Below are 19,165 nucleotides of genomic sequence, written 5' to 3' on the forward strand. Positions count from 1 at the left end.
AGATCACAATGGATCTAAGCCATTCAACCACTGTCCTCTCCAATTCAAGTAACCCACCAGTTAAGATCATCTCTACTTTGGTGGGTGAACAAGGACAACTTGCACAAGGGCCTACCCTTCCAGAAACCAGTCCCACAGATATCTTTAACTACAGATGCATCCACCTTAGGTTGGGGAGCTCACATAAACAATCACCAAACCCAGGGTACTTGGACAAAACTCGAAGCAACATTTCAAATCAATTTCCTGGAACTTCAAGCTATATGTTATACGTTGCATGTGTTCAAGGATTGCCTTTCACACAAGACTGTTCTGATCCAAACGGACAATACAATAGCCAAGTGGTACATCAACAAACAGGGAGGTACGGGCTCATATCTCCTTTGTCAAGAAGCCGCACAGATTTGGGATTGGGCCCTGACACACTCAATGTTTCTCCGGGCCACTTATCTGGCAGACATTCACAATGTAGTGGCAGATCGACTCAGTCGTCAATTCCAACCACACGAATGGTCCCTGGATCCCTTAGTAGTGACCAGGATATTTCAAAGTTGGGGGCAACCAACAATAGACCTCTTTGCATCACACCTGAATCACAAAGTGGACAAGTTCTGCGCTCTGCACAGAGAGAAACACCAGCCAGCCAAGGACGCCTTTGCTTGCCCCTGGAACTCAGGCCTTCTATATGCATATCCTCCGATACCGCTCATAACCAAAACTCTAGTGAAGCTACAACAGGACAAGGGGTCCATGATACTCATAGCCCCATATTGGCCTCGACAAGTATGGTTTCCCACACTTCTAGACCTCTCAATCAGAGAACCAATTCGCCTGGGTGCAGCTCCCACTCTCAAAACTCAGGATCAGGGTTGGTTGCGCCATCCCAATCTTTAATCCCTATCCCTGACAGCATGTATGTTGAAAGCTTGATTTTACAACCACTCAGTCTTTCAACCAATGTATCTCAAGTGCTTATAGCTTCACATAAATCTTCAACATGAAAGAACTATTCTTCGAAATGGAAAAGGTATACTTTGTGGTGCACACAAAAGAACATTGACCCTTTCTCTTGCCTCACAACTTCTCTACTAGACTATTTATGCCATCTTTCAGACTCTGGTCTCCAGACTTCATCTAAGTTCAATCTAAGTGCTTCTAAGTGCAATCTCAGCTTACCATAAGAAGATGGGAGATGCACCTTTTTCCATACATCCTCTTGTCAGTAAATTTATGAGAGGTTTAATTCACCTTAAACCACCTGAATTTGGTCTTAACAAGACTCATGCATTCTCCTTTTGAACCCATGAATTCCTGTGATCTCAAATTTCTAACATGAAAAACTATCTTCCTTATAGCCATTACATCGGCTAGAAGGGTTAGTGAGTTACAAGCACTTGTCACATACTCACCTTATACAAAATTCCTACATGACAGAGTGGTTCTCCATACACATCCAAAATTCCTTCCCAAGGTAGTTACGGAATTCCACTTGAACTAATCCATACTTTTGTCCACATTCTTTCCAGGGCCTTATTCTCACCAAGGAGAACGGGCCTTACATACCTTGGACTGTAAGCGTTCGCTAGCATTCTACTTAGACCGCACTGCAGTCCTCAGGAAATCCACTCAACTCTTTGTATCTTATGATCCAAACAAACTAGGAAAAGCAGTGGGTAAACATACTCTCTCCAATTGGCTAGCAGATTGTATACAGTTTTGCTATGAGAAAGCAGGCCTTCCTCTCCAAGGGCGAGTAAAGGCGCATTCAGTAAGTGCAATGTCAACCTCAGCAGCACACTATCATTCAGTGCCAATTCTTGACATATGTAAAGCAGCAACATGGAGTTCTCTTCACACCTTTGCAGCTCATTACTGTTTGGACAAAGAAGGACGACAGAATCTGTCTTAAAGAACTTGTTTCCAGTTTAATCCCAACTCCTTCTACATTCAACCTGCTGTGATCTTTGGCTGCCTCATTTTCACCAACAATACTTCAGTGTTGCTTCACTACAAAATGACTCAGCCTCTAGCTTGCTAATCACCCATATGTGAGGACTAGCATCCTGCTTGTCCTGGGATAAAGCAAAATTGCTTACCTTGTAATAGGTGTTATCCCAGGACAGCAGGAAACCCACCCATCACCCCGCGGAGTTGGGTCTGATATGTTTTATTATTTTATTTTTTGCTAAAGCTTATTGCTACATACGAGACTGAAGGGAGACCCCTGTGGCAGAGAATATCATGGTATGCTGGGCATGCTCAGTGGGCTCAGAGTGCCAGTCAAAAGTTTCTAGAAACTTTTCTGCAATAGGGCTCCATCAATGATGTCACCCATATGTGAGGACTACATCTTGCTGTCCTGGGATAACACCTATTACAAGGTAAGCAATTTTGCTTCCAGTTTTCTAAAAATCTGCTACCTGTTATTTTCATTGATTTTCTCTAGTCTTAGTACTACTTGAAAGGGTTAAATAATTGCCTTCTATTTACCTGTTCCACCCCACTTATAATTTTATAAACTTTTATAATATTCCCTCTTAGTCATCTTTTCTCCAAGCTGAAGAGCCAAGAGCCCTAACCTGTTCATCCTTTTTTCATAAGAGAGACATTCCATTAGCTTTATCATTTTTGTTGCCCTTCTCTGTACCATTTCTAGTTCAGATTTCTTTGAGATGTGCAACCAGAATTGCATACAATAATGTATATAGAAACACACATAAACATACAAATGATGGAAGAAGAGCACCAAATGGTCCATTCAGTTTACCCAGCAAGCTTATGGTAATATCTGGTGCACTATGCAGGTTACCCCCATGCTTATCAGTTTCCCAGACCATAAAAGTAAGGGCCCTCTTTGGTTGCTGTTTTAATTCAATCCTCTGTTACTCCTTGCTGCTGGAGCATAGAGCAATGTTGGAGTTGCATTAAATTATCAGGCTTATTGGTTAAGGGTAGTAACTGTTATGAATCCTCCTGTAGCTGTGCTATGAGAGGCTTCTCACCTCTTTCCTGGAGGCCGCTCTGAAGCCGGGGTCTCGCCTATAAACTATACAGGATTTGCTCCAGGGCCTGGGAGGCCTTCAATGTCCTTGGGGCCTGTCTGAGGCTTGCTTGGGTCTGCATGGACTTCCTGGTTTGGACTATTTAAGGTGGGAAGGAGGTGGGAAGGAGGTGGGAAGGAGGCGGGAAGGAGGCGAAAGCAGCCGAAGGCCGCCCCGCCCCCAAAAAAGAACACAAAAGAGGGAATCCAAAACAAAAGGGGGGGGAGTATCATTTCTCAGGCGCCCCCTAGAGAGGGTGCCTGAGACTAAATAAACTGCAAGGGAGGGAAGGGGGACCTTAACAAAAAGGCCACAGGGAACCCTGTGGCCTAAAAACCACAGCCAAGTGCGTACTTGCTCACCTGCTCCTGGGTGCCCTCTCGAGCTCCCACCAGCAAGGCCCGATGGGCAAACCTCTCCTGCCCACTCCACCATCACTCTGCGGGGGGGAGGGAACACAGGGTGGTAGCCCTCGCCAACGCCACCTGTCTGTGAAGGACAGCCGTACCCCATGCAAGGGAGGGGGGGCGCTGACCTCAGGGGTAGGGGGGCCACAAAAAACCGCCACAAGGGGTGGGGGATGGGGCAGGGAAAGAGGGGGTCGCCAACCAAAAAGGGGAAGGGGAGGGATCCCTACCGGGACCAAGGAGGGGAGGGGGAAGGGGTCCCTCACCCCTCTGCTTTTATCCTTAGCAGGGGGTGAGGGGAGGGAGGGGGAAAAGAAGGGGAAATGGACACCCAAAAAGTACACAAAAAGAAAAAGAATACAAAGAACTCAAATCAAAGGGATTAACTCAAAAAGGGGAGGGAGGGGAGGGGAGCAGAGCTGCCCACCGGCAGGGTAAACTCCTCCACCCGCCCGGCGGACAGCGCACAGAAGTGCTCTGCTTTCAGCTGGGCATGCACCGTCGAGCGGAAGAGGACCTCGCACCCGAAGGACCGGCCCTCAGCCAACATCTCCTGCCGCGACCGCCAGACTGAGGATCTAGCGGTGGACAGGAGATAGTTGACCAAGGCGTCCCTCTGGTGCAGAGGCCCCCTCCTAAGTGCGCGCCCATAAATGAGGTGGTGCGGGGTGAAATTTAACCAAAAACCCAAAAACAAACCTTTCAAAAAGGACAGGAAGGGGGTGAGCCTGGGGCACTGTAGCCCCAGGTGGAAGAGGTACTCCTCCGGTCCGCAACCAAATGGACAGGAGGGATCCTTCCGGAAAAACCGTGCCTTGAACCGGCCGGTGGCCACGGCCCCGTGCACCAACCTCCAGCTGGGGATCAGCTCAGAATAGAACGATCCCCAGCGGGGCCCGCTCCCGTCCCCACCCCTCGGCAGCAACACCTCCCGCCAGGGAGTGTCGAGCCTTGGGGCGAGGGCGAGGCGATGCATGGTATGCACCACCAGCCAGCCCAGGACTCTCCAGGACACAGTCCGGAAGTCCTCTACGGGCAGTTCCCACAGCCTGCTAAGACCTTGGGTACAAGGAGGAGCAACAGCTCTGCGAGGGGGCCCGAACTCCTCAGCAAACCTGGGCCCTATAATGAGCACCGGGGGGCAGGGGGGTGCAGTCGGGCGGGGAGCCCCGGGCTGCAGCAGGCCCGCCTCGCTCACGACTCTCGCTAGAATACGGAGAGCGTCGGGCACAAACTTCAGGATGTGGCCGACAACTTAGGGTGGGGCGTCTAGCATGTCCCCAACCCTGGTCACCTGGGCACCGACCAGGTAGCGTCACAGGCTGGTGTTTTCCTCCAGCCCCGCCAAACTGAGAGCACGGTTGTGCAGGAGGGGCTCCCCCAGGAGGTCACCCGGCCTGCTCGGCAACCCCCTGTTCAGTCCCAGCAGCATCTAAGCTTTCAGCATCTCATGGTAGAATCCTGGCAGCTGCGAGAGCCTCTTGGGGGTGAAGCCGCTCGGGTCGAGGACCAAAAAGTGCACAAAAAGAAAAAAGAATATAAAGAACTCAAATCAAAGGGATTAACTGAAAAAGGGGAGGGAGGGGAGGGGAGCAGAGCTGCCCACCGGCAGGGTAAACCCTTCCACCCGCCCGGCGGACAGAGCGCAGAAGTGCTCTGCTTTCAGCCGGGCATGCACCGTCGAGCGGAAGAGGACCTTGCACCCAAGGGACCGGCCCTCGGCCAACATCTCCTGCCGCGACCGCCAGACTGAGGATATGGCGGTGGACAGGAGATAGTTGACCAAGGCGTCCCAGTGGCGCAGAGGCCCCCTCCTAAGTGCGCGCCCATAAATGAGATGGTGCGGGGTGAAATTTAACCAAAAACCCAAAACCAAACATTTCAAAAAGGACCGACCCCGGAGGGACACCAGTCGCAACAGACCCCTTCACGCCCTGAGGCGAGCTTCAAGCTTCTCTCCAAGCTCGCTCCAGTTAACGGAGGCAGTGGCGTCCACGATGGTCAGGTGGACGCCGAGATACTCAAGGGTCTCCCTGACCGATGACAGGTAAGGGAGATGGGTGTCCACCCCCTGCGTCCCTACCAAGAGGCCGGAGATTTTGGCCCAGTTGACCTTGGCAGAAGATGCGGCAGAATAGAACTGCTGGCAGTCCCGCACCCTCTGCAGGTCAAGCGGGTCCTGAACCGCCAGGAGCACGTCGTCGGCGTAGGCTGAGAGGGTGACCCGCAGCTCGGGCTCTTGCAGCACCAGACTGACGAGCCGCCTGCGCAAGAGTCACAGGAACGGCTCGATGGCCAGGGCATAGAGCTGACCCAAGAGGGGGCACCCCTGTTGCACTCCCCGCCCAAACACCAGAGGCGCCGCCAGGGACCAGTTGACTTTGACGAGGCACTCTGCCCTCGAGTACAAGAGGCGGAGGTGCCCCACAAACCCGGGTCCGAAGCCAAACGCCCACAAAATGCCCATGAGATAGTCATGATCCACCCTGTCGAAGGCCTTCTCCTGATCGAGGGACAAAAAGGCCACCGACAGACCGGACCTACGGGCATGATGAATGAGATCCCAGACCAAAAAGATGTTATAAAAAATGGTGCGTCCAGGGATCGTGTAGGTCTGGTTGGGGTGGATCACCTCCACCAGCACGGAAGCCAGCCGCAGGGAAAGCGCCTTGGCCAGAATCTTATAATCCGTGCAGAGCAGGGAGACGGGGCACCAGTTCTTGAGGCAGCGCAGGTCACCCAGCTTGGGCAAGAGGGTGAGCACCACGTGTCTGCAAGAAAGGGGCAGGCATCCCGTCTCAAGGGCTTCGTTTAGGATCCACAGGAGGTTGGGCCCTAAGACGTCTAAAAAGAAAGAGACGAACTCGGTGGTGAGCCCGTCGATGCCTGGGGACTTCCCTCTTGGCAACCGACCCAGAGCCTCGACGAGGTCTCCCAGGTCCAAAGGTAGGTCGAGCCAGGCTCGGCTGACCTCGCTCACCGCCGGCAGCCCCTCCCATAGGGTTTGACAGGCATTCGGATCGATCAGGTCCGGGGAGAAGAGAGCCGCGTAGAAATCGTGGACCTCCGCCCTAATCTTACCCAGTTCGTCAAAGGGAGTCCCGTCGGCAGCCAGCAGGCATGCTATCTGCCTCCAGTTGCCCCTCCTTCTCTCCAGCCCGTAGAAGAAGGGTGTGCCACGGTCCACCTCCTGCAGGATCTGGACGCGCGACCTCACGTAGGCCCCATGTCCTCGCCGCTCTTCGAGGTGGCACAGGGCCAACTTCTTTTCTTCGTACTCGAGGAGCACAGCCGGCTTGCCTCCTGGTCCCTGAGCATCACCAAGGTGCTCTTCCAACTCCATCACCTCCCCCGAGAGGTGACGGAGCATCTGGCACTGTTCGGCGTTCACGCCCCTGGCGCATTCCTGACAGAGAACCCCTGAGACAGACCTTGCCTCTCACCCCACCACTGAACGAGAGAAGCAAAGTTCACCTCGCGGTGGCGCCAGTCCACCCAGAACTCCCGCACCGCCGCCACCAACTCACGTGCAGTATCCTGCCCGGCACAACAGCTACAACGCTCAGCACCTCCGTCTGCGAGACCTGCGAAATCAAGATGGCCACCCCGCCAGCCACTCCCGAGTTGTGACTGAAGGCCATCTCGCCACCCCACTCCAGATGCCAGGCCGCTTTTGCGTCCGGAGTGGTATGGGTCTCCTGTAAAAAGGTCACCGAGTACCCGCCGCGCTTGAGGGCAGAAAGTACCCAGTTCCTACGGAACCGGGTCTGGCAGCTGTTGGCTTTAAAGGTGCAGAACGTAAAAGCCATTCTCTGTCAAGAGGGGGTTTCAGCCATAACGCGCATGACCGGCCCCATCAGAGAGCCGACCGGAGCACGCATGGTCCGTCGTGACCGATAGAAAGTCTCTCCTCGCCGGGGCGGGAGATGGCTCGGGAGCAGTACAGTCGCCCGCTCCACGTCCCCCTCCCCAACTGAGTCGTGAGTGCAAATCTACCTCCGTCATAGAAGGGATCAGAGCTGTCTGTGCGGGGAGAGTGGGGGCTGAGATGCCAGCGTGTCCTGTGCCGATGCGTGATCCTCTTTCCTCAGCCACGAGCCCACTCACACTCGCCCCTCTCCCCCTCCTCTTTGCATCAGCAGAACCCCCAGGTCCCGACCTCAGAGGGGACCGGGACCTGTTCCCGTGGACCTCGGAGCGGGCTCTCAGGGGTCGAGAGCTCCTCCGGCGGTCCCTCCGGGAGGAGGACGATCAACCGCTTTCATCCTCCCTCCCACCCCCTGCAGGGCGCTGGCCCACACTGGTGGGTGCTGGGCCACCCGGGGCAGGGAAAGAGGGATGGGGAGGGCGAACTAAAGAAAGGAGGGATGGGATGGGAGAAAGGAGGAGAGCGAGAGGGGCAGGAGCAGGAGGGAGCGGGGTGGGAGGGAGAGGAGAGATGGGAAGGGGAGGAAGGGAAAGGGGGATCTGGGGGATGGGAAGGGAATGCAATGGAGTGGACCCGAGGAGCTTCTCCTTGGATACCATGTTCCTGCTCTTGCTTGGTGTTCCAGTATTCCAAGGGATCCCTCTTCGTTTCGTTTCTGCTGTTCCTGATCCTGGTCTCTGATGTCCTCCGTTTCTGCCCTCCTGATGTTCCAGAAGGCCTGACGTCCTCGATGGCAAGAGGTCCTTATGTACCTGATTCTCCTGATGTCTGTTCCTGCAATGTTCCAGCTCTTCAAGTCCTCCAGATGGCCACCCGAGGGTAAATCCATTCCGTCTGTTCCTGTTTCCGGTCATTGGAGCCTTTGTCAGTTGAATTCCTTTCCTGAGCCTGACGTCCTCCATCTCTGCCCTCCTGATGTTCCTGATGTCCTCCGTCTCTGCCCTCCTGATGTTCCAGAAGACCTGACGTCCTCGATGGCTAGAGGCCCTTATGTTCCTGATCTTCCTGATGTCTGTTCCTGTGATGTTCCAGCTCTAGTCCTCCAGATGGCCACCTCAAGGGTAAATCCGTTCGGTTCCTGTTTCCGGTCATTGGAGCCTCTGCCAGTTGGATTCCTTTCCTGAGCCTGCCCCGCTCCCGCGTGGTCCGTGACCAGCCTTCTTAGGCTGTGTAGGGCGCGTAAAGGACAGGGTGGTTCGTGACCAGCCCATTGGGTCCGCCCTGAGTAGTCGGCTGTGTAGGGCTCCCTGAGGAACAGTGCCCACTTGTCTTCATCTAAGTCTTCCAAGTCCTTTTTGTCTCGTCTGGATTTCTCAAGGTCCGTAAGAGTTATCCTTGTCTCGGACGTTCCTGATGCACTGAGCCTCCATCTACTCTAGTTCCAGATGCCTTCCATGGGAGAGCTTCCACCCACTCGCCCTTCCGGAACTCTTTCTTTCCTGTTGTTGATGTCTTGTGTTCTTCTCCTGAGTCCTGTAGCCTTCATCTCTGCCTTCAAGCTTCAGCCCTTGTCCGCCCTCATCTCTTGTCCGACCTGCCGTCTGTGCTGCTCCCTGCAGCAGGTCCGAAAGGCCTGGGAGTAGTCGGAGGACCACTCAGAGACCAACCTTGCATGGTTGGCCTCATTCAGGCATGCAGGTCGGCAGGGGCCTGGTCACCTCCAACCCTAGACGAGGTCCGTCTTACTGCAAGGGGCACACATCTCACCCCTAGCGCTCCCAGCCAGCGGAGCGCAAAAGTAACAGCTGCATCAGAAGTTACTCCCATGCTTATTTCTTTACCCAGGCTGTAAAAGTCAGGACCTCTTTGGTTGCTGTCCGTATCCAATTCCCCTTTTCCCCCTGCTGTTGAAGCAGAGAGTCATGATGGAGTTGCATCAACAATATGAAGGCTTATTGGTTAAGGGTAGTAACCACTGCACCAGCAAGTTATCCCCATGAATTCTTTTCTTCATTTCCATCCTCTAGCCTTTATGGATCCACAGTATTTGAATTCTCTCACTGTTTTCATTTTCACCACCTCCTCTGGAAGGGCATTCCAGGCATCTACCACCCTCTCCATGAAGAAATATTTCTTGATGTTGGTTCTGAGTCATTCTTCCTTGAGTTTCATTTTGTGACCCCTAGTTCTGATTTCTTTCCAACAGAAAAGGTTTGTCAAATGTGCATCATTAAAACCTTTCAGATACCTGAAGATCTGTATCATATCTCTCTTACTCCTCCTCTCTTCCAGGGTATACATATTCAGATCCTTCATCCTTTCCTCATATGTCTTCTCATACAGACAGCACATCATTTTGGTAACTGTTCTCTGGACCACCTCTATCCTGTCTTTGTCCCTTTTGAGATATAGACTCCAAAACTGAACATAGTACTCCAAGTGAGGCCTCACCAAGGATCTCTACAAGGGCTTTATCACCTCCTTTTTTCTTACTGGTTATTCCTCTCTCTATGTAATTCAGCATTCTTCTGGCTTTAGCTACCACCTTGTCACATTGCTTCACCATCTTCAGAGCTCCAGCCACTATTACCCCTCTTAGTCTGTGCACATCAGTCTTTCATTCCCATCACATACATCTGTTTTGGATTACTGCATCTCAAATGCATGACTCTGCACTTCTTGGCATTGAATCCTAGCTGTCAAATCTTCAACCACTCTTCCAGCTTTCATAAATCTCCTTTCATTCTCTCTACGCCTTCAGGCATGTCCACTCTATTTTAGATGTTGGTATCATCGCAAATAGATAAATTTTACCTTCTATCCCTTCCGCAATGTTGCTTACAAAGATATTGAACAGAACCAGTCACAAAACTGAACCCTGTGGCGCTCCACTTAACACAGTTTTCTCTTCAGAGTAAGTTCCATTTACCATTATGGTCATGCTATGAATTGATACAGAGGCATTATGATATTCTCTATTTTATTTTTCATTCCTTTATGAATTATTCCTGGTATTCCTTTTGTTTTTTTTTAATTGCCACTGTACACTGAGCTGAGGATTTAAATATATTGTGCACAATGACTCCAAGCTCCTTTTCCTGAGTTGTGATTTCAAAACCCACAATTATGTACTACTTTTCACTATTTTTCATTTGTCCTTTTTAAATTTCATCTATCATTTAGATGTCCATTCCCTATGCACAGCAGAATAATTAGCCATACTAAGCTGTCCTCTTCCATTTCTGGAGATGGTTTCTGAGTAAAGCTATTATACAAGAATGAGGGAGCCCTGCAAGATGGTGGTTGGGTGTGAAGTCCCATGTATGCCTAGAAAAGGTTTCTAGAATTTTCCAGAGCCTTTGAGAAAATATTCTGCATTGGTACCATCAGACATTATCCTGCTGTCCATGGAAAACACCCATTACCCAATTATCTGTGAGTAGATTTTCAGATTTCCTTGTTAACATTTTACAACTTGAGTATTTCTATTTGCCAATAGCAGTACATAAGAACATAGGACATGCCATACTGGGTCAGAACAAGAGTCCACCAAGCCCAGCATCCAGTTTCTAACAGTTGCCAATCCAAGACACAAGTACCTGGCAAGTACCCAAACATTAATTAGATCCCAAGCTACTATTCCTTATTGATTGATAGCAGTTTATGGATTTCTTTTCTATGAACTTATCAAAACATTTTTAAACCCAGTTACACTAACTTTCATAAACATATCTTCTAGCAATGAATTCCATAACTTAATTATGCATTGAGTGAAAAATAATTTGCTACGATTTGTTTTAAATGAGCTACTGGCTAACTTCATGGCGTGTCCCCTAGTCTTTTTATTGTCTTAGAGAGTAAATAACTAAATTACTTTTACTGGTTCAAGTCCTTTCATGATTTTATAGACTTATCATATCCCCCCTCAGCCATCTTTTCTCCGAGCTGAATAACCCTAATCTCTTTAGCCTTTCCTCTTAGGGCAGCCGTTCCATTCCTTTTAAAATTTTGGTTGCCCTTCTCTGTACTTTCTCCAGTGCAACCATATCTTATTTGAGATACAGTGACCAGAACTGCACACAGTATTCAAGGTGTGGCTCACCGAGGAGCGATACACAGGCATTATGACATCCACTGTTTTATTCGCCATTATCCTAATATTCTGTTTGCTTTTTTGAATGCCACAGCACTTTGAGCCAACAATTTCAATGTAGAGTCCTGGGAGTACAAAAGAACTGTTCTGCTGTACCTGCTTCAGTCATTCCTCTTCCTGCTTCTTGTCCTGCTGTCCCTATGGCAACAGGCATAGCACTAGCACCCAGATTTATCACCTAGGCATAGCAGTAGCAGAGCATATTTTCTGTGCTTTACTACATTACCTGGACCTGTAGTATGACCACTCTCTGTTTTCTGTTTATTTGCACTGCAGCTAAAGCTATCTAACATAAGAAAGACATTCATGAAGTAGGAAGCAGGTCAGAGAAACCAGAAATCTCTTTAATGATCTAGCAGACATGAGCTAACTATAGACAGGAAATCACATGATTTGTTGTACCTGTGCCACTCTCCATCATTACTGAGTGCTGGAGAGTAGGATAGAACTCAAGAGGTTCATATTCAGAGGCATTTAGCTGGATAACTAGTAACTCACTAGTTATCCAGCTAAATTAATATTTTGACATGTTTCTGGCTATCTTATTATCTGACTAAAATTTAGGGAATGTTTCGGTGAAGAGTTATGTTATTCGGTTAAGTTAACCAGCTAAGTCTGATCATGCCAAAGAGCTGTCCTAAAGTTGGCCATATAAAATTATCCAGCTAAATTTAAGATAGCCAGCTATATTCAATAGTAGGGATGTGAATCGTTTTCCATATCGTCTTAACGATAGAAATCGTGTGGCAGGGCAAGAAAATCGTCTTAGGCACGATTTTTTAGTTAAAAAATCGTTAAAAATCGTTTTTTCCAATTAGTGCGCACTAACTCGAGTTAGTGCGCACTAACTGGGAGTTAGTGCGCACTAACTGAAAATGATACAATTTGACACTTTTCAGGTCAGTTAAGGTCAGTTTAGGAATGAATATGTATTCCTATTGGCTGCCCTCTTATTTATTCATGTTACCAAGTTTCCTACTGACAGTATATGGGGGATGGGAAATGGAAACAGTTGGTAGCTTGACAAAACAAGTAATGTGATCAGTCAATGTGACTAGAACTTGTGCCCTAACCCTGATACCAGGGGTATTGTGATCTTCCTGCACACAGTGCCCTATCCCTATTAATACCAGGAGTGTTGTGATCTTCCTGCACACAGTGCCCTATCCCTAATACCAGGGGTGTTGTGATCTTCCTGCACACAGTGCCCTATTCCTGATACTGGGGGTGTTGTGATCTTCCTGCACACAGTGCCCTATTCCTGATACCGGGGGTGTTGTGATCTTCTTGCACACATCCCGGTATCAGGGATAGGGCACTGCATGCAGGAAGATCACAACACTCCTGGTATTAATAGGGATAGGGCACTGCATGCAGGAAGATCACAACACTCCTGGTATTAATAGGGATAAGGCACTGCATGCAGGAAGATCACAACACCCCTGGTATCAGGGATAGGGCACTGTGTGCAGGAAGATCACAATACCCCGGAGGAGTGAGGGTCAGGCAGCTCCCCCCTGTCTGTGAAGCCAGCCTCTCACTAGTAATGCAGGGAGGGAGCTGTCTCAGACTTCACCATCCTCCCCCCCCCCCCCCTCACCCACACACCATTCACTAGCTGGGACATGGGGGAAGTCAGGAGTGAGGGTCAGGCAGCTCCCCCCTGTCTGTGAAGCCAGCCTCTCACTAGTAATGCAGGGAGGGAGCTGTCTCAGACTTCACCATCCTCCCCCCCCCCCCCCCCCCGCCTCACCCACACACCATTCACTAGCTGGGACATGGGGGAAGTCAGGAGTGAGGGTCAGGCAGCTCCCCCCTGTCTGTGAAGCCAGCCTCTCACTAGTAATGCAGGGAGGGAGCTGTCTCAGACTTCACCATCCTCCCCCCCCCCCTCACCCACACACCATTCACTAGCTGGGACATGGGGGAAGTCAGGAGTGAGGGTCAGGCAGCTCCCCCCTGTCTGTGAAGCCAGCCTCTCACTAGTAATGCAGGGAGGGAGCTGTCTCAGACTTCACCATCCTCCCCCCCCCCTCCCTCACCCACACACCATTCACTAGCTGGGACATGGGGGAAGTCAGGAGTGAGGGTCAGGCAGCTCCCCCCCTGTCTGTGAAGCCAGCCTCTCACTAGTAATGCAGGGAGGGAGCTGTCTCAGACTTCACCACCCTCCCCCCCCCCCCCCCCTCACCCACACACCATTCACTAGCTGGGACATGGGGGAAGTCAGGAGTGAGGGTCAGGCAGCTCCCCCCTGTCTGTGAAGCCAGCCTCTCACTAGTAATGCAGGGAGGGAGCTGTCTCAGACTTCACCATCCTCCCCCCCCCCCTCACCCACACACCATTCACTAGCTGGGACATGGGGGAAGTCAGGAGTGAGGGTCAGGCAGCTCCCCCCTGTCTGTGAAGCCAGCCTCTCACTAGTAATGCAGGGAGGGAGCTGTCTCAGACTTCACCATCCTCCCCCCCCCCCTCACCCACACACCATTCACTAGCTGGGACATGGGGGAAGTCAGGAGTGAGGGTCAGGCAGCTCCCCCCTGTCTGTGAAGCCAGCCTCTCACTAGTAATGCAGGGAGGGAGCTGTCTCAGACTTCACCATCCTCCCCCCCCCCCCCCCCCTCACCCACACACCATTCACTAGCTGGGACATGGGGGAAGTCAGGAGTGAGGGTCAGGCAGCTCCCCCCTGTCTGTGAAGCCAGCCTCTCACTAGTAATGCAGGGAGGGAGCTGTCTCAGACTGGTATCAGGGTTAGGGCACTGTGTGCAGGAAGATCACAACACTCCTGGTATTAATAGGGATAGGGCACTGTAAGAGATGACTGTAGTAGATTGAATAAAGATCTGATGTTTCTGCTCTCCTCACACCAAACAAAAACAACACACAAGCAGAGAAGCCCTTCTTACAAAGCTGAGCTAGTGAGTTAAGTAGGAGGAAAAGTAAACATACTTGTGCCAGTGTGGCTACTTAAAAAATACACTTACCAACAATCAATTACATATATTTGAACTGTGTACAGTTCCAGCCAGGACCACCTTTCTAAAATGCACAGTGATTGGCAAATTCAACATGCACTAGCATTTCAGGTGCCTGCTAACAAAAATAATAAACAAACAAGTTCTAGTCACGTGAGTGCTGATCATTACATTACTTTTTTTGTCAAGCTTCCAACTGTTTCCATTTCACATCCCCCCAACCATTACCTCAGTATTAGCCTTGGTAACATCAATAGATAAGAGCACAGCCAGCCAATAGGAATACATACATACATATTCATTCCTAAGTGACCTTTACTGACCTGGGAAGTGTGAACACTTTGTTTCATTTTCTGTTGGTGTTCGTTAGTTTCCAGTTCCATTTCCCATCCCCCCAACCATCATCTCAGTGGTAACCTTGGTAACATCAATAGATAAGAGGGCAGCCAGCCAATAGGAACACATATTCATTCCTAACTGACCTTCAGTGACCTGGAAAGTGTTTATTTGTATCATTTTCTGTTAGTGCGCACTAAATCGAGTTAGTGTGCACTAACGGGGAGTTAGTGCGCACTAACTCGAGTTAGTGCGCACTAACACGATTTAACGATTTTTAACGATAAATCGTTAGAATTTCTATTGTATCGTGTTCTATAACGATTTAAGACGATATAAACATTATCGGACGATAATTTTAATCGTTGAAAAACGATTCACATCCCTATTCAATAGTGCAACTGCACTATTGATTATACCTCCATAGTTAGCTGGATATGTTTATCTGGCTAATTTTGCTATCCAGACAGTGACTGAATATGCACCCTGAAGTGTTCAGAGAATATCATTAAACATAATAATGAAAATACTTTGCCATATTTTGCTTATTTTTTAAAAATAATTTCAGCTATTTCACATAGGCTGGGCTTGTGTCTTGAGCAGAAGTGGAGCACCTTATATCAGAGAAAACACATGTATAGGCCTCTTAACTAGGATTGGCTGTGAAAGGAATGATGCACTGACTATAGGATTTGGTGGAGAAAGATAATAGTGAGTTCTAGTAGTGACCTTTGCAGGTATATAAAATCACACAGAAGTTTGAGCCTTGGAGTAAAATTGTAATCTTTTCTAATCTACCCTTCAGGCAACAAGGGGAACTTCACTTACCCAGGTGCAATAGTCTGGAGAAGTAAGTGAAAACTTCTTGTATCCTTCTCTTCTCCCTATCCAACAATAATCTTTCTGCTGGTGCTTTCTCAGCAGTTCTAAATCACCATTATAATTGTTGCAGCAGCTATTGTATACAGTACTGAGAATAGTTTGTGAACCCCAAATCTAATAATGAGAATTACAAATTCTAACTATGATACCCTTGTTTAATTGAAACCAGTCTTTTGTTATGCAATAAAAGAGTATAAATTAACAATTTAGTGTTTCTTTAGACACATACGGCTACATTTTTAAAGTCCAGAGGGGCAGATTTTATAAATCTGCGCACACGCGTACTTTTGTTCGCGCACCAGGCGCGAACAAGAGTACGTGGGATTTCAATAGATATGCGTGTAACCATTAAAATCCGGGGTCGGCGCGTGCAAGGCTGCCCAAAATCGGCAGCCTGCATGCGCCGAGCCGCGCAGCCTGCCTCCGTTCCCTCCGAGGCTGCTCCAAAATCGAGCAGCCTCGGAGGGAACTTTCCTTCGCCCTCCCCCCACCTTCCCCTCCCTTCCCCTACCTAACCCACCCCCCCAGCCCTATCTAAAGCTCCCCCCTACCTCTATCACGAAAGTTACGCCTGCTCGAAGCAGGCGTAACTTTGCGCGCGCTGGGCCGGCTGCCGCGCTCCATGTTCCGATCCGGGGGCTGGTCCAGGGGCCGCTGTCACGCCCCCGGAACGCCCCCGGGCCAGAACCACGCCCCTGGACACGCCCCCGAAATGCCGCATCACTCCCGGCACGCCCCCCAACACGCCCCCTGACACACCCCTCCATACAAGCCCCGGGACTTACGTGCATCCCGGGGCTTGTGCATGCCGCCGAGCCTATGCAAAATAGGCTCGGCGCGCGCAGGGGGGGTTTGGGGTAGGTTTTCAGGGGGTACGCGCATACCCCTTTGAAAATCTACCCCAGAATGCGCAAAAATCCTGAGATACGTGTCTGGCTGGGATGAGCATTTGCTGAGCGCATTTTAAAAATGGCCCAGCCACGTGCATATCTCCTGGTACGCGTGGAAGTGCCAGGTTGTTCAAAAGGGGTGGGACAGGGGCCATCCAGGATAGTGGCCATTAGGCCCTGTTCCAGTGAAGCACGTGCTGGCAGCCAGCTGGTCCACGGAACTTACTACACCTCCGAAGAGGAAGTAAGTTCAAAAACAAAAATAGGTAGGGTAGATTTAGGGTTCAGGGAGGAGAGGGGAAAAGGGAGGAAGGTTAGGTAGGGGGGTAGGAAAGTTCTCTCCCAGTCTGCTCCATAATTGGAGCAGACTGGGAGGAAACTGGGCAAAGGCCCAATCGTGTCGCTGCGCGTGCTTTACAAAATCCCCCCCCTGCACACACGAGTGGACACCCATGCCGATACAAAATTGGGTGCACATGTGTATGCAGACATTGGATTTTATAACTTGCGTGTGGCTACGCGTGCATTTATAAAATCGGCATGTCCATGTGCACGTGCCGGGAACCTTGTGCACATGGATGCACATGTGCATATTTGAAAATCTACCCCAAAATGTACAAAGTAAAAACACTAAGATATTCAAAATCAGTGTCTGTGATATAGTAAGTGAACCCCTAATTTTCTTGGCTAGTTAGAATCAGGCGTTAAATTATTGGGTAACATACAAAGAAAATCCTCATGACTGAGTTTGGGCATCCTATTCCATATAAATGTTCAAAAGATTTCAGTTTGGTCTTTAACATAAAATTGGGAACTCATCATGTCACAATCAAAAAAACATTTAAAAAGAAGCATTCAGAGATGTTGTGTGTTGCTCCACTCAATTCCTACAGAGGTGAAGTTGCAAAAAAAAAATGGTGTATCACTTCTTCATCACTTCCATACTGATGATGCGGGACAGTTTCAGATGAAATTAGTCAGTGCATCCTTATGTGGCAGATGTCAACAGGACAATGGTTCACTCCTATACAAATTGTTAGTGTCAACTTGTGAGAATATTCTGGGAATCTGGGATGCATTTTCATCTGTGTTGTTTCAGTGCATGGGTCAAATGCTAAAAATGAATAGAGAAATGGTAATTTTATGGACGTTTATTGATAATAAAGGTTTGGATGGAATAGAAAGATTTTTGTATGCAAGCTTTGCTTGTGGAGTACAGGTGTCAGATGTGCAGCTGGATAGAGCCCTCTGAGCCAGATTTCAAAGTGTGGGAAAATATTATAACAGAGTAAATGCACATGGATATACTGGACACTAGAATAAATAAAAGTGACCTCAGGAATAAGTGAAGGCCTGGAAGTTAATTCATGCACCTCTGTCAATTCAATAACAACAAAATTTTGAAAGTATTGGGCTATTCCACAGAACATTCAATGGCAAATCAGTCTTCTAAGAACTTTACATTTTCTAAGAAATGATGTTACACTGCCATGTGTGTCGCTATAAAAGTAAGTGTGTCTTTAGCACTCAAATTGCTCACCTAGATCTTTGTTGGTTTTTATGCTCTTGTAATTCTGACTGTGGGGGGATAGGGAAGTGTGTGTGTGTATGGGTATATCTGTGAGTGAGTGTGGAGAGGTAGTGTGGGTTCTGGACAAGGATGTAGAATAGAAGGGAAGGTCCATTTGGGACATACTAATATAGGTATATAAGAATTAGGGGAAGTGAGGGGATTTCACATGAAATAAAAACAATGGGTTGATAGTACTGTTAATGTAAATGGAAGCTTTTGTCCACCTTACCATTATGTATAGAATATATGAATATTTCTGTATATCAGCATCTCAATTCTTGTTCGATCAATGTGTATTATGATATATGGACTTGAATTTGTTTTGACTGTCCACCTGTTGGAATAAAAACTAAGAAAAATAAAAGAAATTTCAAACGATCTATGAAAAAGAATAGTTAGTTGATGCTTATCTATCTATACAGGGTTACAAGACCAATTCTGTACCTCTGAGGCTCCATCCATACACTTTCAGACAAAGAAAGGATAATATTAAAACAAATGCATGAGCCCATATTTGTGTGCATATGGGCTCGTGCACACTTGCACATGAATTTTATATCATGTGTGCATATGGTGCTAAATATAAAATACATGTAACTTTAGCACTAAAATTGCATGCGTAGGTTGCGTATAAACAAGTGCCTAGATTTATGTTCACCAGAAAATATGCATCGTATACATGTGCACTTCTGCGACACACAATTTCCAGTTCTTCTGGGATAGACTTATTGAACAATGCTACCTCCAATTCGGCAGACAAATTTCACTGCCAGGCATCTTTGGTGGTGAAGCATGAGAGGTTGCTGCTCCCAATCTGGGGAGTGTGCAGGAACCTGCACCCTAATAAGGAGGCCTTGCAACTCATCTGAAGACTGTTTAACCAGTGGAGCTTTCTAGCTACATGGGTAAGTACAATGAGAGTAGTAGTGGTGGTGGTCACATGTTAGGGTTTGCATAGGGAGGGACACTGGGGGTTGGAGGTATGTTAAGGTGTGCATGGGGCGTCACGAGGAGGGCTATAGGGGTGTGGAGGTAGG

General features: G+C 48.8%; 1 protein-coding gene across 1 annotated transcript in view; it reads left to right on the forward strand.

The window, feature by feature from the left end:
- LOC115092773 (disintegrin and metalloproteinase domain-containing protein 9-like) overlaps positions 1–19,165 on the forward strand; it is an 868,617-nt gene that overhangs the window by 824,228 nt on the left and 25,224 nt on the right. Inside the window, exon 11 of the mRNA XM_029604075.1 lies at positions 15,589–15,633. Coding sequence (XP_029459935.1) covers positions 15,589–15,624 — 36 coding nt within the window. The 3' untranslated portion in view covers positions 15,625–15,633. The remainder of the gene's footprint in view (positions 1–15,588; positions 15,634–19,165) is intronic.

The sequence above is a fragment of the Rhinatrema bivittatum genome, chromosome 5 (genome assembly GCF_901001135.1).
Source record: "Rhinatrema bivittatum chromosome 5, aRhiBiv1.1, whole genome shotgun sequence".
In the NCBI taxonomy this organism is placed as follows: domain Eukaryota; kingdom Metazoa; phylum Chordata; class Amphibia; order Gymnophiona; family Rhinatrematidae; genus Rhinatrema; species Rhinatrema bivittatum.